General features: G+C 39.9%; 1 protein-coding gene and 1 long non-coding RNA gene across 10 annotated transcripts in view; one reads left to right on the top strand and one right to left on the bottom strand.

The window, feature by feature from the left end:
- Positions 1-26,102, bottom strand: part of PHACTR1 (phosphatase and actin regulator 1) — a 1,185,412-nt gene that overhangs the window by 110,324 nt on the left and 1,048,986 nt on the right. For all 9 annotated transcript variants that reach the window (XM_069219732.1, XM_069219733.1, XM_069219729.1 and 6 more), the window contains 2 exons: positions 12,646-12,836; positions 12,189-12,345 (listed from right to left, as the gene is read on the bottom strand). In XM_069219732.1, coding sequence (XP_069075833.1) covers positions 12,189-12,345; positions 12,646-12,836 — 348 coding nt within the window. The remainder of the gene's footprint in view (positions 1-12,188; positions 12,346-12,645; positions 12,837-26,102) is intronic.
- Positions 1-26,102, top strand: part of LOC138282336 (uncharacterized) — a 220,335-nt gene that overhangs the window by 137,821 nt on the left and 56,412 nt on the right. The gene's annotated exons all lie outside the window — the stretch shown is intronic.

The raw sequence follows: 26,102 nt of genomic DNA, 5'->3' as shown, positions 1-26,102 counted from the left end.
GCTGGGGGTTTTGAAGTGGCCTCAGCTTTATTAATACTGTTGATGGAGTTGTTATTAATTTTGGGCCAGATGAGGGCATTGTCTGGCATTTGATTCTGGTCAAGTGTTACATCTTGTGTAGGGTATCTCTCCATTTATGCCACCTGTAGCTGGGAAGGGCATCTTGTCTTGCCTGCCAAGCTTGCCTTCTGTTGATCACTTTCTTTTACTGCTAATTTGGTAGTGTCAAATATTCCCCTGTCAAAAGGTGCCAAAGTGAATTTAATTATTTTCATTTTATCAAACTTCAGTTCTGTCTCTGAAATTGAAACGGGAGATTGTGTCAGAGTATGTTTTTTTTAAGAACATCTGCTTGAGGGTATCGGATGTATCAGGGGAGGAGTGACCAACAACATTCCAGGTGCCCATATGTTGATTCAACATCTCTAATCCAGCATTTTTCATTGAGTTCAAATTCAAATTCACAGCCCCCTTGTGTCCTGGTTCTTTTGGCATTATTTTTTCATTGCAGTTGACAATTGATTCCACTGCTAACCCCCTGTTAGCTGATTTTCTTTTTTTTTTTGTGTGTGCAGGGGATAGGCTTCATTGATCCAGTGTATTGGTGATTTGTTGTCACATGATGCATTTTACATAAGCAATTACAGCTTTAAAAAAATGGGTTTTGCAGTACATAAAGATTTTCCGCTACCTAAACAACTGATATCAGTTCAGCCTGCTTGTCTCGTGTCTCAACTGCAGTGGGTCCATATTGTGCTGCTGGCTGCTGTTGCTCTCTCATTTTGCTTTTTCTCCAGGGCTTATATCATAGTTCATTAGCTCTGTCTTCCCTAACCTCATGTTGCCGTCTATTTTCTAATGTGAGGCAAAACAGAGGAGGTTCAACAAAACGTCTTGCTGGTCATCTACATGTGCTGCCAATGGCTCACTCATGCTGTTAACAACTAGCTGGGTTTTTCTGTTAATGTTGTCTTGGAACATTTGAATTGGTCAGGTTCATGATGTAAAGGTTAATCATGTGGCATTTGGCACAGAGCTTAACTCCCTCTCCAGCACAGGCCCTTCTTACAAACATGCGTGCTGACTTGGCTTATCTGAGCTATACCTGTATGATGCGAAGTTTCAACCTCCCCAAGAACCCCCAGACAATGGTGTTTCCAGTTTTTATATAGACTGGATAGACTTTTGCTCTATACAGAGAATACTTAGAGGGACAAAACACACATAAGTTTGGAATGTATATAGTCTCACATAGGTAAATTTTCACCATAACATTCATTGTTTCCTTATAAGTATTTACCTACTTAGGAGTAGTATAAAGTGCTTTACTTTGAGCAGGACAGTCCAGGGCACTACAAAAGACATCATGTAAGAGTTAGATGTATCAGGCAGTTCCTGAGACTTATATTCTTTAATCATTCTTATGCTGATAAAGGGCACCTAGTTGAACTTCAGTCAGAAAAGTTAGATTTTCAACCATTTTCTCTGTTTGATGTAGTGAGATTATCCCCTGTGATGAGGTATAACGGCAATCTGTTGTTTTGGCGCCTGAACCTCCATGTATCTTCCTCCATTATGTAACCTCCTGAATGGAGAATTAATTGATCAGATGAAGTGAGGTGTAATGCCCATTCCTGGATGGTACTTAATGAAGAACGAAAATAGCAAGGACCATTGCTCCAGTATGTATAATACATAGTACAAACTATTTCAAAGTTGATCTTGGATACCTCCAGAAACCAGTGGAGAGCCTTCAGAGCTGGCTTAGCTTGTTCAAATTAGGTGCAAGTGCAAGCACAATTTCATTACCTACTTTTGCAGTCTTGGAAACCTGGTGAACAGATTTTTGGCAAGGCTAGTGTAGACTACATTGAAGTAACCAAGACAAGCCACAAAGACAGCATGCATCAGTATTTTTGAATGATTGGTTTGGAGGAGTGGAAGCAATTTTTCCAGAGGTGAAAAAGTTGGAAGATAATTCTTGACAACTGCTGCAGGACAAAACTGAAGTCTGAATTGATGATGATCATTAGTTTTTTTTTTTTTTTAACTGGTGTGGGAAGTCAGTGAATGATCATGCGGGTAGGCCAATCTAAATTAGTTCTTCTGGATCAACCTTGCATATCATTAAGACCTCAGTCTTTAACACATTCAGGTAGAGAACGTATGTTTATGGTAAAGTGGACAGGGCAGGACCTTGTGTTGGAATTTACAGGATACATTCATGCAAGGATTTCTAAGAAGCGTGAAGGAAGATCTTTATTAGAAGAAGATCTTATCCACTTGACATCGGTTCTTCCCAGCAACTCCTCTTGTTCAGATCATAACATTCTACTCCCTGCTGATGACATGTACAGTGTTCTATATCTTGATCCCAGAATTCAACAAGTGCAAAATTCTACAGTTGCTGGGCCAGATACCACACATTGCAGTAGTCATCATTCAAATTTGTGGGAAGACTAAAGAGTTGATCCTATTTAAGTTTGATTTTGCAGGAATGATTAAGTCCACACGAGCTGTTGCTGAGATCTGTGAATTCTTATTGAGCCTTTTCAGCTGGATGGTATGGTCCATTATAGTTTAACTTGTGAGAGGTTAATAATAATTAGGGCCTTCAACAAATGTGAACAGCAGATTTGTGTTGATACTTTCTAGGGCTGAGTCTGAACCTCTATGCCGAGTTGGTTTCCTACTTATTTGCAGCTGGAGGCAAACTTTTTTGCCACATTGAAAATGGAGAATCTCTTCCCCAACATCTCCCTAAAGTGACATATATCAAGGACACTTCATGCAATGTAAAAAAGAAATAAAGATCCATGTGATATTATTTAACATCCTGTTATATGTGGGGCACATCTTCCAAACTTCAGACCATTTATTATTCATCATAAAGAGATGGATTTTAGAGTTGTGTGCCCCACTCATTGATGAGCTCCTTCTCCAGAGGCAACAGATCTAAACTGAGGATTATAAAAATCATCCTAAAGGAGGGATGACATTAATAACTAGGCAATCCATAGAAACCAAGCACTTTCAATCATATCCCAACATCAAATAACTCATTTTCAAGCCCAAGATGAAAGAGCAGTCATTCATTTTCTCCTACTGCATCACCATGCCAACTCACTGCATTCAGGTTACAGTGCTGTTTAAAGAAATGGGGTCCCAGGTATTAAGAAGATATTCTGTCACCTTTTAAGGTGATCCAAGGTGATATGTACATGCCCTAGCTGGAATGTACCAAATGCTTTAGCCAAAGTAGAAGCACTTGATCAAAACTCTTCAACAAAGCTGCACCTGAGCAAGACTATCTTTTTAATGGTTCCCTGTCCACAAATAAGTACACCACCCCTCACAAGCCACTTTAATTAATTTGGACAAACCGTTTTGGGGTTTACTTATTTGTTCAAGTTCCTTGTGTGTTCAGTTCCAGAGACTTTTCATTCCCATAAACTATGTGATAACTAGAGAAAACACATATGCACTTGGAATTGCCATGGTATGAAACAATTGGTTGCAGATGAAGTGGCACTGAAGTTCTTACAGACATTTGATATAATCATGCTCCAGGAGACATGGTGCATGAGCCCATTCAAATCTCTGGTTTTGTTGGCCGGCATGTTCCAGCAGTTAAGCTTCAAAATGTTGGGCACTCGAGAGGTGGTCTCACCACACTATTCTCAACCAAGATCCGTTTGGCTATCAAACAAATCGATCTTGGAATCGACTGGCTACTGCCAATTAAGTTGGACCTCCAAGAGCCATCTGGGACTATGAATTCATTACTGTTAACCAATGTTTACATTCACCCGAACAAAGAGTTAAACAGCGAAAATTTGGAAACTCTGTTCAACAGCCTTTAAATATTGATGAGGCAGTATGAAAAGGCCACTCATATTGTGTCCGGCGACTTCAATGTGGACCTCAGCAAAAGCCACCCACGACAGGGGGAAAACACTAATGCCAATATCTAAATAATTGGCTTGAAAAACTGGGACACGCCTGAAGACTCACTCAGGGGAAGATTTTTCTCTTCTGGTAACCTTCTTAAATGGAGCTATGAAATCAACAATTGACTTTTCGCTAATAAATGACACAGAGTTGCCACTCATTGCTACCTAAAAATATACATGCACGCCCAGAAAACGACCACTTTCCTCAAGCCATACAGCTAAGATGGGCATGCAAGCGATTATGATCTACAAACATCAGCATTGCCGCTCTGGGGACCGACAACATGAAGTTAAAATGGTAAGGGCATGGCATTGAGAAAGTGATGGAAGCAGTACATTGTAGCGCGGGGTCATTTGAAGACCTTAAGTAAATTTGAGAGTCAGGAAGGTACCGTTTTGTGTCCAGGAGCCCGGCTGAAGGCTTGGAAGCACCTATGTCACTCACTACTATATACATTTCCTAATATATTGCCCAGTTTAAGCTCTGCAGTTGTTTTATAGGAGAAGCTAAAAGCTGTCACCGAAGTGCAGCCATGGTACAACAGAGCCCTGCTCAATTTAGAAAACAAATTTTACGCAAATCTAAAAAAGTGGCTAAAGAAACAGGTAAGAATAAGACCTCCGATAACTCAATGCTCCTGACATTGAGATTACAATAGAAGAAGGCCTGCTGGAAATAAAAAAAGGCAGTACTACGAAGGCCTGTGGGTCAAGCTCTTGCTGTCCAACAAAACGAAGAACAATAGTCAATTCTGGCAATTGGTGAACAGGCTGGTACATGGGAAACGACAGCATTCCAACGCAGGCATAGGCGCTGCCTCTTGGGAAGCCCATGTTTTGGCACTATACTCGTCCCCAGCACAAATGGAGATGGTAGGGGACCCCCCACCAACAATCTGGAGCACTTCGAGGCCGTCCGATTTCAGCTTTAGAGTCAAGACAAAAGCAGACCCTGACCAAGTCGACGTCATCAAGGACATTGATATCGAACAGCTATTTGGCATCATAAAGAAGCTAAAAATGGCAGGAGCCACAGAACAGAATGGTATTCCCAATGCCCTATTCAAAGGTGATGCAACATACTGGGCCTACTATCTGGCACTCCTTTTCAACGACCTCCAAGGAACTTCCAGATGCCTGGAAATGCAGCATATTCCACCCTTTCTACAAGATGGGCAATCCTGCCTCTCCAACTAACTGTAGACTAATAGGTTTGATGTTGAAGCTAAGCTTTACGCATCATGTTTGCTGTTACAACTATCGGGTTGGATCCAAGAGAGACAACTCTTACCACGAAGCCAGACTGGCTTCAGAGCTGGCCTGGGAACTTCAACCAACCTGACTGCCTTGGCCTTTTGAGGCTTTAAGTCCTGATACAAGAAAAGTCAGTTATTTGCCTGTTTAATCGACCTCAAGTCAGCGTTTGATCGGGTCCTGAGAGTGAGTCTGTGGGGAAAAACTGAAAAGCTGGAGCCTACCAAGCTGCTTTTCGACAATGATAATAGTACTATACACAGGCACCTACCTGGGCGCAAGTCCAGATCGGAGCAGGCAGCCATGTTACCAACAGAGTTCATACTTTAAACGGTCTAAAGCAAGGATGTGTTTTAGTCCCCATGCTCTTTCACTTATACCTAGCCAATCTATCTGAGGCTCTCCCCAATATCAAACCATCCGCCAGTCCTGGCTCAGGATACATTTGCATGGTTACAGTATGCAGATGACATCAGGCTTCTTAATCAAATTCCATTCGCCCTGCAGCATAGTATTAATGCACTTAATGGTTATCACCAAACAAGGTTTAGAACTGAACCTGAATAAAATCAAAGTGGTCAGACTGGTGGATTCGGAACGTAAATCTGGCTCATGGTTCATCGATGGAACCCAGGTGGAGGTCGTTGCCACTTACAAATATCTAGGCTTCATAGTAGATTAAAAAAACTGTCCTTCAGACTCCAGCTGGTTGCTCCTCAAGCAAAAGCACTAGTCCTGACATATGGATTCAAGACACTAAAACAAAAACTGAGCTGTCCATCATACAATCATCTGCTCTCCATTATGACATAACGGTTAATGCCAACAGTCACTTATGGGGCAGAGACAATGCGGGGCAAAGAAACAGCAGTTTTTTATCAAATTCAAACAAAGGCCTACAAAGCTGTGTTTCAGATCCCTAACTCAGAATCACCAGCTCAGGGTCGCCTAGAATTCGGGTTAAAGAACTATATATTCCAGAGCAAGAATGTGTATGTAAAACTCTGCTGGCGACTGCGAGCTGCAGAAATAGGATCAATAAGCAATCTATGCTGGCTTGAAATCAAGGAACAACAGTGCCGTAATAACTCAATAAAGGACCTGGGCCTGGACACTGTCTGGGGCATGAGCTTGAGCAAAGGGGAGTTTTACCGGATGGTCAATGCTGCAACTCGGTCACTGTTAATCATCATTGATCGGAACACACTTGCCAAAAGACGACATGCCTGGGTGGTACTACCTTCATACAAAGTTCTCAGACCCCAGGAATATTTATCAGCTTTTTTTTTTTTAGCCAAATGCTGGAACAACAATTTATGCTTTTGCGCTTTGGGTCGATTGCCACCAAAGACATGGTTCCCTCGTAGAAACAGCAATTCAGGTCGGAGGCATGTCGTCTTTGTGGGTATAAACAAGAGTCTCTTGTGCATCTTTTCTGTGTATGCCCAGCACTGTTGGAGCAAAGGAAAATACTTTTGAAACATACCTTCAAAGCCATTGGCATACGCTCTAGCAGACCAGCTGTTATCAGGTGGCGAAGCAGCTCTTAGATTCCTTTTTCCCTGTCGGGGGATGAAGTTTATGGTGCAGGTGTGCAAATCTGTCAAACACGGCCAAACCGGTAGCTGAAAGGTAGCTGAAAGGTCTGATACGGGTTTCATTGTCCTACATCCAGTATGAGGTGTAACCAAGCACTATCAGACATCCGGGATTGACAGTCAATGTTGTATTGACATTACGAAATTAAGATCAGACTCGAGGATCCTTCCTCAACTTTCTGTTTGTTCTTATATTTTAAGAAAACCAGGTGGGGCAAACCCACCCGGCCAGTTTGGAATCGCCTGTTGTAATCGTATTGTATGTGTGTTTGTGTGTATTCATAGCTCACAAATGTGGTGTGTTGAATTGGCATCGGTTTTAATTAACTAATGCTAATAAAATCTACTACTAGAGAAATTGAAAGTAGTTTGTCCTCTGCTAGTCATCTGCTGACATAATGCCAGACACAATATTGGACATCGTTAACATAAACTTTACTCAAGCACTCAATCATGTTACCACAAGATGGCTGTAGGAAATTCTTCAAATCCAGTGTCAAAAATAACCCATGGTTTTCAAATGAACTGATAAACCTGAAATTGGAGGTCAGATAGTCCGAGAGAAGATGAACAAAACATTATACCCCCAATTTGAAAAGGTCTACATTGTCCTTTCTGCTACTGATGGAAATTAAATCAGAGAAGTCAAAGCACAGTACTTTACCAACAGAATCAAAAAATTCCACATCATAGCATATTCAGTCAGCAAATTTAGTATCAACACAGCCCACTCAGCCTTCTCTGAGCTTGCAGTCAGTTATGCAAAGCCCATGAAATCACCTTCTCCTTCCTTAACTTTGAATAATTGTGTTTATGCAATGGCTTTCTTACTGAGGCAAGTATCTCCTCACCCTGGACAACTTCTTTGGGGAGGTCTCTTTGGAAAACATGAAACACTTGCTGAACCCAGATCAGCTAAGGAACTATCACTCAATCACTTACCATATTTAGAGAACGTAACAGGAAACACTGCTCTAGCTCAACCTCCGGCTTCTGCAGACCAGTACACCTGCTCACTAATTTCCAGACCGTATTCAGAGCAGACCTCACCACAGGGTTTGTGAATCTGGCAGTACTGGAAGATCTATGCAGATTGGTGAACAATACTTGATCTTACTGGACATTTTGGTGGCTTTCAACATCATTGACTATTTCATCCTCTTAAATAGACTGTCGGAGTAAGGTTATGCTGAGTTTGTTTTAACTGGCTGAGTTGGTTGAGTTAGTTTCAAACCAGTAGTGATGCTCCTATTTCAGCTCACAACCAGATACTTTGCTCTGGTGGTATCTTAGGGTTCAATTTTGTCTCCATTTCCATTTAGGTCTCTCTTCTCAAACAGCACAAAGACCTATTTTGGGTTTACGAAGAATTTATAGTGGTTTTACAACATGTCCATTGCTTACCATTTGCTGGCTCTGTTCTCACCCTGGTTTGCTTGCTTCACAGAATTTACTTTTATTTTATTCTCTCCCCCACTTACTTCCCCACACAATCCTCAACACATTTCGGGCAGCTCCGAACTTCAAAAAAAGTTCCTCCATGCTACCCCAATTTCATTTTTTATTGACCTATCCATCCCAAATTAGTAACTATAAAATAATAGCACAGGCGCGCTCCTTTAAAGTGGAATCTGTGCTCAATGTTATTTGTGTGCCAATGAAACCAGGATGATTTCTGGGACTTCTGAAGATCTGGCTAGTTCTTTCAGTCCCAAACATCAATCCATCATCAACTGCCTCACCCTGATTGTATGTGGGTGTCTAAACATTTTCTTAAGATCATTCTTGTGAGATAAGCTTTATTACATTACTTCCATACCTATTAACTCCGCCTCTTTCAAACCCATGACCAAGAAGGCAGCATCAAAACTAGCCAAGAAAATTAAAGCATCCTACCTGCCAGTGGAACATTCCCAGCAGCTTGCATGGAGAAATTACTACTAGTCCATGAAAGGGGGCACCTTTATCTGAGTTTTCAGTAGAGGTAGCAGGAGCTTGTCAATCCATGGAATGGAGCATGCAAATCCATGGAATGGTTGAACTAAAGAAGAATGCCTAGGTTGTGACAGATTTGGCAGGAGCTGGGAAAGGGCCCATGGTTTTAGCCTCAAAGCAGAACAACAAACACATTTTCATTAAAATGTGCATGGAATGTTTCTCTGCATTACATGGCTTAACATTTTTGGAAAATGTGAGCAATTACCTTTCGTTGGTTTGGGATATTGATACATTCAGTGAAATAAACCATTTTTGCTCACTATCCTACACCACTGAGTCACGGACATGGTTTGTTGACTACTGACAGTGATATAGGACGTTAGCATTCCAACTTCCAGTATTTTCCTATCTTGCAGAAAAATCATTCGTATTTGATTTCATTTTGGGCTTTTATTTTCTCTTACAAAGATTATGCCCCTCTACAGCAATTACTATTTCGTCACAGAAGGAATGTAGCACAATCCTGGATTCAAAAGCTATTGGCAAACTCTAGGCTGTTTTGTAGAACGGGTTGAATTATTCCTCAGTATTTTAGTGACCTGCTTTTAATCGGAGTCTTTTCGTGTTTAGCACGATGTCAATGTTGATGAGATATTTGAGCACGAGGGTGGCCCAGAAATGATCAAACCATGATGAGGGTTGCACAGGTGGCACTTTGCTTACAATGATGTGTGAACAAAAGGTCTAAGGCCTGCCCAGCAGTATGAAGCGGACCAAGTACCGACTGCATGAAAACTAAGGAGATAATTTTGCGCATCAATTCGGTGGCTGCTTTTTTGTCTCGCGTTTCCCCTACCTATTCGTCTCCAATGATAATGATTTACAAGGTCTACTCAGCAGTAATTTATATTTGCAAAGGGGCATTTTAAGTGGAAAATAATAGTGGCTGCTCTTCAGAAGTAGCTTGATCTGACTAGCTGATGTCATCCTTACCAGGAAACTATCAGCTGTATAAAAATACGCTTCTTATGTTACATTGTAAATCTGTGCCACATTGTACCAAATGGCCCACAGGAAATTAATTTCAGGCAGTAACTTGCCATTTTGGGAGAGGTGGAGTGGTGCAAGATCACAGTGACGTTTTCAGGGAACTCTTAGGAGTCGGGTGAACAGGCCATCAGTGAATATGTTCTTAGATATGGGTTCGGAGGTGGGATATATTTATGAACGAATATAATGATGGAGTCAAAGTTGGAGGTGTTGGTGGGGGAGGGTAATGGGGCAACATGTGAGACAGATAACATTACATGGATTAAGAGACATAAATCACAGCATTGTAGTTAAACGCAACATGGAACGGAGAGAATATGTACATGAATCACATAATTCCTGTAACAATAATGTGCTATATGGATAGGCCTGTTTCAGTGATTCTCTGCAAGCTGTAGAGTAGAAAAGGTGCATATATCTATAAAGGAGACTACCACTTTGGAATGCATGCCATAATTTGCATTATACTTCAAATCCCTCCCAAATTAAACAGAATACCTGCAACTTTAACTGCTCTACCGTCATCAAGTGTTGCATCTTTAGACACACGATTACCAACCCCTTTATTCCTTCACTATATCCCCTCAATCCATCCTGGGCCAAAAATCAGCTCAAAGTGTTTTGAATGCACACACAGCTACCCTCCTCGGTTTGTTCATTGATGTTATATTACAGACCTTATGCTATGCTGCTTAATCTATACTGAGCCAAAAATCACTTTCAACACCTCTCACTTCCTAACCTCTGGCGTCTCTCTAAACCATGTGGACAGACAGACAGTCTGGAGCATGAGCATCATAGTAAAATCAGTGCTATCCATCAGTTTTCCTTGTAGCTCCTTGATCATTAGCCCTGAATCCCTTTCATCAACATCTTCCAACTCTGGTTTACCTGGACCGTACCTAAATACCTATATCTCGCAACCTCGGCTCTATAGCCCCATCATAAAATCAAATGTTTTTTATAGGTAATTCTAACATTTTGCATAACTCTGAAATGGCCCCTATTTAATACAACTTCTTTGCTCACAACCTCTCTAATTTCACCCTCCCGTTTTGTAATTGAGTCTCCTGCCATGGCATTATATTTTGGAGCCACATCCGTCTTGCTCCTTACCACTTACTTTGTTTGGATTTATCACAGCTCTACACTCAAGCTAGCAAGCCCGCCGAGAGGAGCAATTGTTTTTAGGCTCACATTAAAGATGTTTCTCCAGAGTTTAAGGCGCTCATAAATGAAAATTCCACAAATTCTCTGGTCTTGGCTTCGGTGATGCATTCTTCATGCTTCATTTGGAACCACAGACTTTAAACAAAATAATTGTTTCCACTATTGCTTTGAATCAAAATTTCACCAGTTAAATACAATAAAATAAATTAAAGCTTATATAGACACCGGCCCAGTGATTAGTTTGTAAACGCAGAAAAAAATATATATATATAAAATCCAAAAGTATTTCTTAGATACCCACCACTGCCAAACGCCAGGGTTGCTGAATACCATTGCTTCCACTCTGCCACTTTCTTCCATCACCCTACATTCTTGTCTTTGTCTCATGCATGCAGGTTCTATTTCATTCCTGCTTCTCCTTTTCCCATCTTTCTCTTCCACTTTTTTCCTCCCTCTTCTCTCTATCTTACTCTGGATCAAAGCCTGGTGATAAAAAAATAAGTCTAGGTCCACAAAAATGGGTACGGAAGTCCACCACGGGTACCCACAGGTACGAAGTCAGCACTGTATCGACCAGTTAGAAGATGGAAAATTAGCAATAACAAACCTTTATCTGCAAGAGTTACCTGGAAAATCTAGGCTAAAATTTGGAAACTTAAAAAAATTAGACCATATCAGATTTGATATATGGACTGGCAGGAATTATAGCAAACTCTACAATCTGTTGGCTATATTTACAAAACGTATTGTATTTAGCAGAAAGCAGCCTTGATTCAGCATCTGTTGCTGTAAGATGGCATCTGTCACATAAAAATGTCCATTATGTTATTCTACAGAAGGGCTTCTATTGGTATCTATATTGCACTGTTAGCTTCATAGACCTCTGCAGCAAAATACAATCCTACAGAAGGCAGCAGTAGCCTAAAGAAAGAGGGTCAAAACAGCTATAAATGTCTTCTAATATATCTAAAGCTTTTTTGCATGCCTCCACTTACAAGTGATTTATAAGACAACAATATCTTTTTAAGTGCCTACTCTGTTCAACTCGCTTCCTAGCTTGATAAGTTTAAGCTCTGAGGTTTTCTCTTATTCTCCCTATTTCATTAAATAGAATAGATTGTGGACCTCATTTTCTGTTCACCTCCTCTTCCAGCCATGAGCTGGCACTAATATAGATACTTGCTTCGGTTCCTGGCCAGTAAGCTACAAACGACTTGTGACTTACCTGGTAAGTTTGGTTCCGATCTGATGCCTCAGTTCTAGCCTCTCCTCATCAGACTGCACTGGGAGGATGTTCTTCTCCTCCAGCTCTCGCTTGGAAGGTCTGTTACTCAGTTTGATGGCCAATGAGTCCTTCCTGAGAACCTTCAGAGCTAGGGAACCTGTAAATCGAAGAAAGTGAGCCTAAATCAACCTGCCGAGTGATCTACTGCACACAAACACTGAACAGTATGCATATCTAAGTGTACCTTATATGACATTTCTGGAGTTGAAAGTACTTTCGTATAGATTACTTACTGTTTGTTAAGAGGATACACAAATCAAGTGGTTTACGTGGGAACAGTTATCTTGGGCTGGTTGAGGATAAAAACATTGCAGCAATAAACTGAACCACTGTACACCATCTCTGGTCCTAAATGCTAATTTACAAATCACAGGATGACACTTGCAGTTCTACATACTTGCATACAATGAGTTATCATCATCATCTTCTTCATCATCATCGTCATCATCCCTCGTGTAATGGCATGAAGAGTCTTCATAGCCAGATTCATGAGGCACATTTTCTTTGTCGTCTTCACATTCAATGACAACGGTTGGCACTTGTCTCATTTCTGGTTTCATGATGTTGTCAGATGAATGTAAACCAGAGCTGTGGGCAGAAGTGAAAGAGAAGAATATCCTCATCAAGAAGTGCTAGATCACCTCAATACTAGGATAACAGACTGGTAATCTTACGTACATTCAGAATACTTTCCCTGATACCACCAGCTAAAAGGGATTTGGCATAAGGATGCAGCAAATCTTTGATTTGACATATAGAAGTAAAGGTGAAAAAACACTGGTTAGAAATGGCAATAACTCCAAGGACTTGCATTGCAATTTTCCCAAGAACCAAGAAAGAAGGCAAACCGCTGATTCCATAAGCTGTAAAAATGTTAAATTTTGTCTTTCACACTTTTCAGCAATGTTTTTCTATCAACCCGGTCCGCTTTGCCTGGATGGTAGCAAGTCATTGAAGTTTGTCTTGCACAACACTAAGGGCATAACTTAAAGCTGGCAGACAGCCTCACATCTGTCGCTGTGGCAGAGGCATTTCCTCACCACACTACCTGGATTACCACCTGCCATATTTAGAGATCACCACTGGCCTGTGGAGGACTCTGTACCTTCAGGGGATCCGCCATCACGGTGGCTTCTCTGACTGCACTGAACGTTTGGGTAACTGCTGCCATGTTTGAGGGCAGCTTCTCACTAAATGGTTTTGTTTTCCAAAAATAAGCTCCCAAACTGAGTTTGTTTTTGAAAAATTAAAAATTAATGACCCTGACACCCTAGGATTTTCTACCAGGGCGTTGGGCTTATTCTATTTTGTTCTATTTAGGACTGCCAGGGATTCTGTGGCAGTGCCAAACAGAAAAAACACTTCAATGGCCCCAACTCCATTGCGCTTCTGGTGTAGTGTTTCTGATGCCTGAAACAACAGAGTGTCCATCACCGTAAACATGACACTCAGCAGGGGGGCTGACTGTCAGACTGTGGTGGAGTACCCTGTCTGACAAATTCTAAATCAGGCCTCAAATTCTTTTCACTTTCAGAATGCAATGATAGAGAAAGGGAATGAGCAGAAAATTTGTGTTCAAAAAGGCAACTGAAGGACCTGGTACACTGCGCCTCTTGACAGCTACACAAATATTTCTTTCAGAATGGTGCATAAAAATATGTGAATATGTCTAGTGTAAAGTTAAAGCTACTATTAAAATTTAGGGATCACAAAATTATGTGAAAATCTAGCGGCAATACTCTCTAGTGGTGACAATACTATCACTTAGGCCCGTATTTATACTTTTTTTAGCGCCGCATTTGCGCCGCTTTTTGACGCAAAACGGCGCAAACCTACAAAATACAATGGTATTTTGCAAGTTTACGCCGTTTTTGCATCAAAAAAACGATGCAAATGCGGCGCAAAAAAAGTATAAATACGGGCCTTAGTGTTTACTAAACAGTTAGAATGTTGTGTAAATGAATGTGGATAATGTGTGGCAATGACATGACCAAGTTATTCCTCATTATTTTGTTTTTAGTTTACTGCAGAAATAAATATTTCCATTTTAAAGAATGACACTGCACTCCAGGGGATCTTCTTCGAGCAATTTATTGTGCAGTAAAAATTGTTGCACAAACCACCAACACGTTTCGACTATCTTAGTCTTTCTTGCAGTTGGTGAGTCCTTTTTTTTTTTTTTTTTTTTTTCCCTTGTAGTTTACATAGTTTATGCAGTGCTTAATTAATTCTGGGACATGTGGCCCAAACATATAACAAATATCGAAGTATAACCTTCACTTTTTCATATGCAATTATCCTGTTGTGCCAGTTGGAGACATCTGTATTAGAAGTAAATACAGTACTGTATTAATTACCATTAGTAGTATGGCTTAGGCTTATAGATGATCTGTTTATCATTTGGAAAGGAATAAAAGAGGAATTTGAAAAATATTTCAGGAAATTAAACAGCAACAAATGCGACCTTCAATGTACATACAATGCTAGCCAGATGCAAATATTCTGGATGCTAGTCTACCTAGAAAATAATAAGTTGGAAACAACATTGTATCGTAAACCTACAGCCTCAAATAGTATTGTGCATGGTACCAGCTTTCATCTGCGTGAATGCGTAAGGGAGAGGAGAAACTGCTCAAATGATAAGGAAATGGAAAGACAACCTGAGGAGGTGATGTAGAAATTCGTTCGGAAAGGATACCGATGGAATTGTATAAAAAAGGTGCTGAACCAGCCAAATTAATTAGAAGTGCCCAAACACTGACTGAGAAAAAACTATCATGAATGAGGATGAAAAAACTGGGTGATTCTAACAGAGTAAAGAAAGTCCAGAGATACAGAAAAATCTTAAACATTGGAAACTGCTAAATAATGACCCCAACACTGGTCACTTAAAGGGTAAGAAACAAAGTATTACATACAAAATGGTCCCACCACTTCGGGATAAACTAGTGAAGAGTCATTTCGTAAATGTAGCAAATCAAACATGGCTAGATGAACAGGATGGATTTGTAAAATGTTTGAAGTGCAAAGCATGCAACATTGTCAAAAACATAAAGGAAATAAAAGGCTTCTAAGGGAGAACAATACAAATAAGACAAGGAATAACATGTGAGACAAACTTTGTGGTATACATTTTGGAATGTGAACGTGGACTCAAGTATTTAGGCAGCACTGTTTGTCCTCTCAAAAAACAGATTTTAGAACATGTTAGAGCAGTTCAAAACACAGATACCAGTTATACTAATGCAAAACATCACACACAAGATCATATGAGCAAATGGAAAACCATGCATTATTGTGGGATAGCAAGGATACCCAAGGATGAAAGAGGGAAGATAGAATTTTAAAACTCCGCAGAATGGGATAGACGTCATCAGGCTCCGCACAAAGACGCCACAAAGCCTTAATACTGATGAGCAACTAACAACAATCTGGAACTGGTTGCGTATAATGCAGTATCTTTGCAACATAAATCAGGGAAAGATGGAGCACCTTGATCAGAATGAACTAATGCAATTATGGTTTGGTTCTTCATTATTTAAACAGGTCAATTTGAGCACAAACTGATTGGTGAAAAAGTAGTTAATGCATGAAAAATACAAGGACACTTAAATTATCTGGTTATTGAATATGAAGGAAAATGACACAATGTTTTACATAATGAGTCATGACATGGGAACTGAGCCAGAATGTGTCAGTTATCGGTAAGGAGTTTTACTGTTGTATTGGCACCAAGCCTACATGCTTGAGCTGTAATAGTCTCAAATACACTACGGTATTTGTGTATGATACCGATGTCTGCAACTGACACAACAGGATAATTGTATATGGAAAAGTGGAAGTTATACTTTTAATTTCGTTATGTTTGGACCACATGTCCCAGAATGCCTTATTTCTGTAGTGCTTTAACTATATAATCTAAAAAAAAAAAAAAAAATGGACTCCCCAACCATGAGAAAGACTAAGATAGTGGTAACGCTTCAATGGTTTGTACAACAGTTTATACTGTGAAATAAATTGCTCACAGTTTTCTTATCAATAATTTTATTCAAATGTTGCAGTGATAATATCAAAGATGCCATACAAGATCTCATCAATAACATATTATGTGGAGTAATTAGCTGTGCGTGGTGAAGGAGTGAGTTATAGTTTCCTTAGGGAGCAAGTTATAGTTACTTAAAAGAACTCTAACTATAAATGCTGAATTTTGGTGGTTTTGTATGAGTAAATTCAGAGCCTAACTATAATGTCCCTGTAACCTTTGTGTTTTTTCATTGAATTTCAATGCTTTTTTAAAGTAAAGCAATTTTAATTATTATAAGGTATTCCTAGCCAGGCCTTGCAGCCAAGCCCTTATAACCACTTAACCCCACACCATGCACGTCTTTGGCTGTGGGCAGCGCAGGTTGGCCACAGGGCCTGTCTCTGTCAATGGATCTGTGAGTGGGTGTGTTAGTGTTTGAGTGGGTCTGAAAGTCGGTTTGTGAGTCTTAGGGGGGTGCATGAGTGTCTTAGTGCGTGTGTTGACTCATGAGTCTGAGTACATTTATGAGTGAATGAATCATTGTATGAATGAGTGTTTTTCTTTCAAATTTTTCCATATTTGTGAATAATTTGTGAAAATTCACAAATGGTGATGTAAAATTATTTTAAACCCATAATTTGCACCTAAAACACACAAATCTCACACCGCTGGGGTAGGGATTTTCACCCCAGGGACCGGGTCCCATGAAATAAAATTGTCGCTGCAACTTTGTAGTCGGGTTGCGGTCAGCCAATTGCAACACTTCTTTGCGCACGTGTATTCACAAACAATTCACGAATTTTGTGAATTATTCACGACCAGTGGTATACACATTTATTTTCCCATTAATATCTCAAAAACTACCAAACAGATTCACACCAATAAAGTAATAGCATAATCTGTTTACTGACAGCTAGCTTTGTGTCTAATTTTGTGTAATTCCGTCCAGTGGTATGGCCTAGAGTCGGGTCTAAAGAATCTTATGGCAACTAACATGTGAAATGCAATGCTTTTGAGTCCCCTTTTACTCAGCCCCCAATTGACTAATCACCCCAAAACTTTCCATGTGCAACAAAATCGCCGTGACACCTTTTTTTGGGGGGGGGGAAATTTTGTAAAGATTTGTCAAACTATGCCAAAGATATAGGCAAGTCAAGAAACTCTTTTCCTATGGAAACATGGTAGATAAATAGATCAAGCACCCAGAGACAAATCAGTTTGTGGAGTGAGGTATATAAAGTGTCTTTATCATTAAGGTATTGCCAATATAGTACATTAAGGACATCCCTCCCTTGTTAGTGACTTAGAGTTGAAAGTGTTGAACTACTCTCATTGCCTTGCATTAACACAGCCAAAAGAGATGTGGATGCCATGCAACTGGATATGCTACATATTTAAATGCAGTGTACTTATTGGGATGGGTAGAAATAAAATAGCATTATCTAACGCTGTCAAAGGCCCTTTCAGCGTCCAAAGCTAATACCTACATTGAGTTGATACTCCGTACGCCTGTTAAACAGGCCCCGGGGGGCTGCAGTACCGTATCCAGCATCCCAAGCGGCAAGGGAGCCGCCCACCCTCCTTTCCGCGCCCACAGGCGCATTTCAAAGAACCCCACATTCCTGCTGTGCGGGACGCACCCGGGCAAAAACCGGGCCCGTCTGTGCCTGCCTGCAGCTGCATGAGGCTAGGCACACTCTTAGTCTCTTGGCCTGTGGACCTGGGATACTGCCGCTTGATTGGTAAGATCTCTTTGCATAAACAATATGCAGATTATTTTCTACCACGGGGAAAAGAAAGCAGAACCAAACAGGGATTGGCATTAACATAAACCCCCCAGTACTGCTAATACAATTACCAACTACCTCACAAACGCAATGGGAAAATTAAATAAAGAGATTGTTTATGCTGAAGCAAGACTAGTGGCCTCTAAAAGTGCTCTGCAAGAAACTATTATAGGAACAAGTGCAGAAGCTGACAATTTGATTATTGAATCAGAACTGCCAAAGGATGGTATTCCTGGTGCAGACCCCATACCACCTCCACATCTACCTTCACCAATGAACCCAATAGGGAGAATAGAATTACCAATTAGTGGAGATGATTTGACCCCCCCCCGATGAAGAGGAACAAGCAGATAACTAAATCTAACCTAACAATTTCAGCAAAGCCCCCCAAAGGAGGGAAGACAATACCTGGAGGGGATGGAACATAATCACTGATCACACCAATAACTCAGGGCTGCCCAGTACAAAAGAGTATGGAGACTCTGCTCAAGAGGTTAAATAACAAGTTAGATAATATAGAATCTAAAATATTGTTAGGAATCAGATCGTGTGAGCAAGATTTAAAAAAACATTAATGCGGTGATTGGTGTTAATAGTTCCGCCCTTGGGGGTCATAAGGCTCGGAGTGAGAAATTAGTAGACATAGGTACCCAGAATACCACTACGGCAGGGAATACAAACTCCAAAACACGAGAGACTAACAAAATTTGCAACAGAAATGACCAGACTGCAGAGAGGGAACTGTCTCAATTGATTGCACCAATAACAATTCCAGAGATACACTCAGATGTAAACCACAGATGGGAGTGTGTGAATAGAGGGAGACCCCCCAAAGGATCTTCTGCATCTTCCTCCAGTTGCAACTCCATATGTAATCATACTTAAAAACATACCTAAATTCAGACCAAATACTGTGAAGTCCTGGTTAGACATGCATAACAAAGTTGTGCATTGGATGTTGATGAACATATGTGCAGCTAATGTTCTGTACCAGGAGATCTTATTTGTGGGACGAGTCCGGTGGAGCATTTGAAAGAAGAAGAGGGAGACTACATTGTGGTTAATTTACACTACCCCCTATTTGTGAAAAACTTCCTATCAGACTTGCAAAACAAGCAACAAACACCTAGATATGAAAAGAGAGATAATGGATGTCCCCGTAGAGTTTTTCTATAAACTATTGAACAAGGACAGTGCGAGACAGCTGGGCGATATAAGGGAATACGCTAGTAATCTGGATGGTATGACAATCTAGAATTTTTTAATCAACACCCCCCACCCCGCAGTAATAGTAAGAAATCGGATTGACAGAAGGGTGTATAAAGAGAAAGAGGGTGTTCTCCCTAGATTAAAACTCTAACACAGCAGAAGAGTTGACAGCTAATATTTCTGTTTATGATAGTATTGTTGATAATGTCAGGAGGGCCCCAACAAGGGATTCAGGGCCAGATGTAGCAAAAGGTTTTTCGCATTCTGTGTCAATGGGTAAAATGAGTTAGTACATATGGCCCTCAATCACTGTGATGTCATGGAATATAGCTGGGGTAAGAAATAAACTAGCTGATAAAGAATGGCATATAACAGCCTCTTCACATATAATTTGCCTACAAGAGACATGGCACATGGGATCCATCTCTGACGAAGGATTCTCCGCATTTGTTACACCAGCTTCTCCCTCATCTAGTGGGAGAGCTAAAGGGGAACTAACCGTATTGATCTCAACATTAATACCATCCACTTAGGTAAAATCATTTTCTAGTTCTCCCTATTTTCAGTGTTTATATCGCTGGATAAGTGATATTATAGGAATTGTAATAATTATTACAATAATAAGTTTGACAATACAAAAAAATGGGGTGGTATCAATTCTGCAGGATGAATTACACATGTTTTTAAGGGATATTACACCTCTGTATACTCTGGTACGGGTTGGAGATTTTAATATTGGGGCATGTCTGCTTTCAGTTGATGATTGGGGAAATGCTCGACCTCACTTCGCACACAATAATTATGGAGCTGCCTTAAATTAGCTGATATTCACATATGATTTGGAACTGATAGAGGAGTCCTAAAGAAAAAACAAAATCTAACTTTTAGGAGGGGGAGGGCACTCCTCAGTTAACGATCATATATTAATTTCTAGGAATAGTTTCACCATGATTGACCCACTTAGGATTATGCCCACTGTTTTTAGTGATCACCATCCCTTGCTAATTACACTGAGACTAGATGAACCATGTAAATCAGGGGAATGAATAGCAACGAACCTAGACATTAAAAGGAAAAATGTAATTACCGTAAAATGGACGGGCATAAATTAAAAATTTGATGCAGTAAATTGTAACTGGGCATGAGAAAGAAAGTTTAGCATGTACTGAATTTAACCAATGTCCACAAGAAATCTTAGTGTCTTTCTGTAAGCTTAGAAAGGTCATTTCAGGAAGCTTAAAATTGAGGTCTGAAAATAAAGAGAAAAAAAACAGGGCTTGTTTCACCTTAACTGCTCACGAGCAAGTTAAGAACTTAAGCAAGTCTTACAGACTCGGCCCAGAAATAGAGGAAGTTATTATCAAGTGCTCTAATTATAAACTTGCACTGGAGGATAGAAAGGTTCAATTGAGGGCAAGGGCATGGGAAAATATTGAGCAAGCAGCGGTCTTGAGGGATAACACCTTATTTTGGAAAACTGCTAACCAGCCATTCTTGAAAGACACAGATACATTCGAAATTGTTACACATGTGCAATCATCTGATTGGCTCTCATTTTGGTATGATTTTTAGCCAAGATAATTTGGCCAGGCATCCTTTGAATACTGAAGTAATTGAGATTAGGCCACCCTTTCCAAATGCGATTAGCCTAGAAGTGAGATCTGCCCTTAAATGTTTAAAAGAGAAGGCATCTGGCCCTGATGGGGTCCCAGTAGACGCCTATATAACATATCGATCTATGGTGCCCTATTTTGATCCAAGTATTTTTGGCAGTGACAAAAAAAAATATATATATATATATACATATACATATATATATATATGTCATTGACCCATCTCTCTCCTAGATTCTTCGATCAAATTACTGGAGATTTGGGCAACTAACAACTAGATACTAATGGTAGGTAGATATACAATAGCGAAAAAGGGCCACATTTTTTTGCTTTGCAGCTCTTAGCAGTCAATCATTCAAAGGTTATGGAAAGTTTTGATGGACTTGGGTGCCACCCTAGATATAATTAGCTTCCTGAAACAGTTGTATAGCTATTTAACCGCTCTAGTGCAGTATAGGACAAATGGAGAATGTACTTCAGACTTTAGATTTGGAGAGGCATAAGACAGGGGTGTGCACTAGCTCCACTTTTATGGTCTCTTTACAGTAATTGGGTCGATGCCTACCTACGACAATTGGTAAGTGTTGTACCAAAAATAGAAAACTGCCCGGGTTCCAGTCCTCTTGTACGCAGATGACATGGTCCTGTTATCACGGACCGCAAATGGTCTTCAGTGGCTGACTGAGGGCTTTGTAGAATTTAGGGAGGAAAGAGGTATGCACCTGAATCTGTATGACCTGTGGTCTAGGAAAGGCTAGTAAGAAAACAGATCTCATTAAAGGTCAAAAGTGTGACATGAATAGCTTTAAATATTTGGGTGTACAGTTTTCTAATCTGGTCCAATAGAATCATTACCTAGAAATCGCAAAAATGAAATATGTAAGAGCAACAGAGGCCATTTTTTGGTTCTCAAAGAAAATTGGTAATAATCCCCTTCTGGAAATTTTTTGAAGATCTGCAGAAGTAAAGCAATTAATAGTGCTACGTATGGCTCTGCCCTACGGGGCTCATCACCAGAGATGCAGTCTTTACTAGTAATTGAGAATAAATTCCTCTGCAGACTACTCGCTGTGACAAATACAACTTCTACATATATGGTACATAAGGAACTGGGTTGCCCCTATTTAGAACCTTCTATATGCACAAATGCATTATTGGCATGGCATGGAATCTGGTCTAAAGAAGGGATAAGATTTACAAAAGAGATTATTAGAGATTGTCTAGTTTTAGAACAGAGATAAAATCCCATGGTTTGCACATCTGAAGAATTTTCTGAAGTGTATAAACCTGAACCCGGTTTTGGGTGACACAGCTGGTATTCTCCAATTCAGTAAAAAAGAGTTGAAAAATCAACTAATGGGAAAGAGAGAGAGAGCGAAAGAGTTATTAGAGAAAGCAGGAAACCTATAGTTATGCAATATATGAATGGTGAAATAAATGGTACTGTTTAAAATAATATGTTAATACTACCAAATATACAAGATAGATTTTATCTAACTCGAATGCACTTTAGGACATTACATTTTGTACTAGCTTTCCCAAAAATGGGAAAATGGAATAAGAATCTACCAAAGTGTTCTTGCGTTGCTCAATTTGCACAATCCATACAGCACTTCATTGTGTCTTGTAAGCTATATCATGACATTAGGAAACACTTTTTAAAACCACTGTTTATTGCTAACAAATTGTTTTATTGTAATGAAGCTTTTAATTATTTATGCAAACTGGACACTGAACAAACGTTTTGTGCAGTTATAAAATGTATTCCCTGTGCTAGTAAACGGAACATTATGAGAATGAATAATAGCTGATTTGCACAAATTAGGAATTCCTTTTGTTTATTATCAATATGCAGCACTGTTTTAACATAGTTTTTTCCCTTTAATTATTGTTTATATTGGGTATTGAAGCTATTTTGGATAAGCCATGGTGTAAGGATATGTAGTAAAAAGATACCTGGCTAATAGATTGTTAACTGTATGTTACTTTGTTTTATTTGTATATATTTTATGGATTGGTATCTGAATAAAGATTGATTTGATACGAAGCTCAGTCATGGACTAAATTAAGAGAAATGTTCTACTGTTATCCTAGCCTGATCGATCTCCCGCAATCCCTGTTATATGTGTATGCTTTGAGGGGCGTTTTCTCCAGATACTTGACTTGAATGTCAGTAGGGACATTATCATCAATTTATATTGTCCAATAAAATCAGTGCTTACATATCTCCACTTGTATCCTCTGACATATACATTCTCTTTGAAACAGGCAGTACTATTTACAAAGTGTAAAATCACAGCAAATTGCTAAATGCTTTCAAAGTTCAGTGGTATCTATTTTCTTAATGTGCTTTCAAAGTTCATTGGTATCTCTACTTACTGTAAAATCCCAAAGAAAGCAAGAGGTGAATCAATGTCCAAAAAATCAAAGCTGTTTTATTTTATCACTTCTATTTTGTTCTGCAAAAATGTGAAAAGCGCTTAAAGTGGGTGAATGGCAGCAACTTCACACAAGCATTTCTCCTACGTCCACGGCTTTGTCAAGTGTACGTTCACAGTGAGCAATGATGGGACTCCAAAGTAAAACACAACCAAAATCCAGATAACAGCAGGTCTTTAAAATACCAGCAAAACCAAGATCGGGTGAATCAAGGAAGACAGAACTAGAAGCCAGACATTCTCTCCCTATGTGCCAGAGTACAGAAAGTTATCCCACTGGAAATCCGTCACACTGCATCCATCTTACCTTTCAGAAAACAGCTCAATACTACACACTTAAAAAGACCATAAAAATATTTAACTCCAAGTCTGGGTGCCCATTCTAAAATGTACCTTTCCCCACTTCCCAATTTGGCCTTGGCAGTTGCTCCCCAGCCCTTGTCACAACTCAGCCACTCTGAAATTATCCCCTTATAATCCTAACGAACTCTACTCATCAGTATTTCTTCCCTCACTTGCAGACTGCTCAATTGGTTTGTAGTTTGTCCCACGGTACATAAATCCAAATAAGCTCCAGTCTACTTCATATGTATATGCAAAAATGTTAATTAGTTTATGAGGCTCACAATCAGTCTTTACTTGTAGGTGGATTAAAGAGAAAGGTCTACAGAAAAACTTTTTCTGGTACAAAATATGATGCGGATAGTACCTGCTTGTGCAAATAATTAAAGGCATTTGCAAGTTACCTACTTATCTATCATCCAGTTAACTGCATCCATAAAGTGGACATGAAACAGAAACATTCTGGATTCTCAGCTGATAAGTAATAAAAAAACCTCCACGGTTATTGTTCTAGGAGATGCAAAAGAGTTGCAGCTGGTCCACAGAAGGGTGGGAATCTGAAGTTGCAATAAAGCTCTACAATAATAGTTCCTGTGTGCAAGTCCCAGGAGAGTGATATTGGTATACAAATAAACCGTGACAGAATTAGAGGGTTATGGCAACACTGAGGAAGAAGCATAAGACAGAGTCCAATTAGGTGAATCAAATATACATATATATATATATATATATATATGGAAAATGTCACTTACCCAGTGTACATCTGTTCGTGGCATGAGACGCTGCAGATTCACATGCTGTGTACATCCCGCCATCTAGTGTTGGGCTCGGAGTGTTACAAGTTGTTTTTCTCGAAGAAGTCTTTTCGAGTCACAAGATCGAGGGACTCCTCCCCTTTCGGCTCCATTGCGCATGGGCGTCGACTCCATCTTAGATTGTTTTCCCCGCAGAGGGTGAGGTAGGAGTTGTGTATATAGTAATAGTGCCCATGCAATGGAGTATGTATGTACATAATGTGACTAAAAGTGATATATTTACAAATGTACAAGTTCAATTTTTTGTCAACTTAAAACGGCTACAGGCTCCCGGGGAGGTGGGAGGGTGCATGTGAATCTGCAGCGTCTCATGCCACGAACAGATGTACACTGGGTAAGTGACATTTTCCGTTCGATGGCATGTGTAGCTGCAGATACACATGCTGTGCATAGACTAGTAAGCAGTTATCTCCCCAAAAGCGGTGGTTTAGCCTGTAGGAGTTGATGTTGTTTGAAATAATGTCCTTAATACTGCTTGTCCTACTGTGGCTTGCTGCGTTAACACATCCACGCAGTAATGCTTGGTAAATGTATGAGGCGTAGACCATGTGGCTGCCTTACAGATTTCAGTCATTAGTATGTTTCCTAGAAAGGCCATGGTGGCACCCTTCTTTCTAGTGGAGTGTGCCTTTGGTGTAATAGGCAGTTCTCTTTTTGCTTTTATATAACAGGTTTGAATAAATTTAACTATCCATCTGGCAATGTCTTGTTTGGATATTGGATTCCCTGTATGAGGCTTTTGGAAAGCAACAAACAATTGTTTTGTTTTGCGAATTTGTTTGGTTCTATCAATGTAGTACATTAGTGCCCTTTTGATGTCTAATGTATGTAATGCTCTCTCAGCTACAGAATCTGGTTCTGGGAAGAACACAGGGAGCTCCACTTTTTGGTTTAAGTGGAACGGTGATATGACTTTAGGTAAGAATTTAGGATTTGTACGTAGAACTACTTTGTTTGTGTATCTGTATAAAAGGTTCTTGTATGGTAAAGGCTTGCATTTCACTTACTCTTCTGAGAGATGTGATAGCTATTAGAAAGGCTACTTTCCCTGTTAAGTACCGTATCTCACATGAGTGCATGGGTTCAAATGGTGGACCCATGAGTCATGTTAATACGATGTTGAGGTTCCACGAAGGAACTGGTGGTGTTCTTGGTGGGATAATCCTTTTCAGACCCTCCATAAATGCTTTTATGACTGGGATTCTGAATAATGAAGTTGAATGCGTAATTTGCAGATAAGCCGAAATTGCTGTAAAATGTATTTTAATGGATGAAAAAGCTAACTTGGACTTTTGTAAGTGTAGTAGGTAGCTTACGATGTTTTTTGCAGATGCGTGTAATGGTTGGATTTGATTGTTATGGCAGTAGTAAACAAACCTTTTCCACTTATTTGCGTAGCAATGTCTTGTGGTTGGTTTTCTAGCCTGTTTTATGACCTCCATGCATTCTTGTGTAAGGTCTAGATGTCCGAATTCTAAGATTTCAGGAGCCAAATCGCTAGATTTAGTGATGCTGGATTCGGGTGTCTGATCTGTTTGTGTTGAGTTAACAGATCTGGTCTGTTTGGCAGTTTGATATGAGGCACTACTGACAGGTCTAGTAGTGTTGTGTACCAAGGTTGTCGTG

This window comes from Pleurodeles waltl, chromosome 2_2 (assembly GCF_031143425.1).
Source record: "Pleurodeles waltl isolate 20211129_DDA chromosome 2_2, aPleWal1.hap1.20221129, whole genome shotgun sequence".
Taxonomy (NCBI): domain Eukaryota; kingdom Metazoa; phylum Chordata; class Amphibia; order Caudata; family Salamandridae; genus Pleurodeles; species Pleurodeles waltl.
The sequence above is the reverse complement of the archived record's forward strand: the minus strand, read 5'-3'. Positions and strand labels throughout refer to the sequence as shown.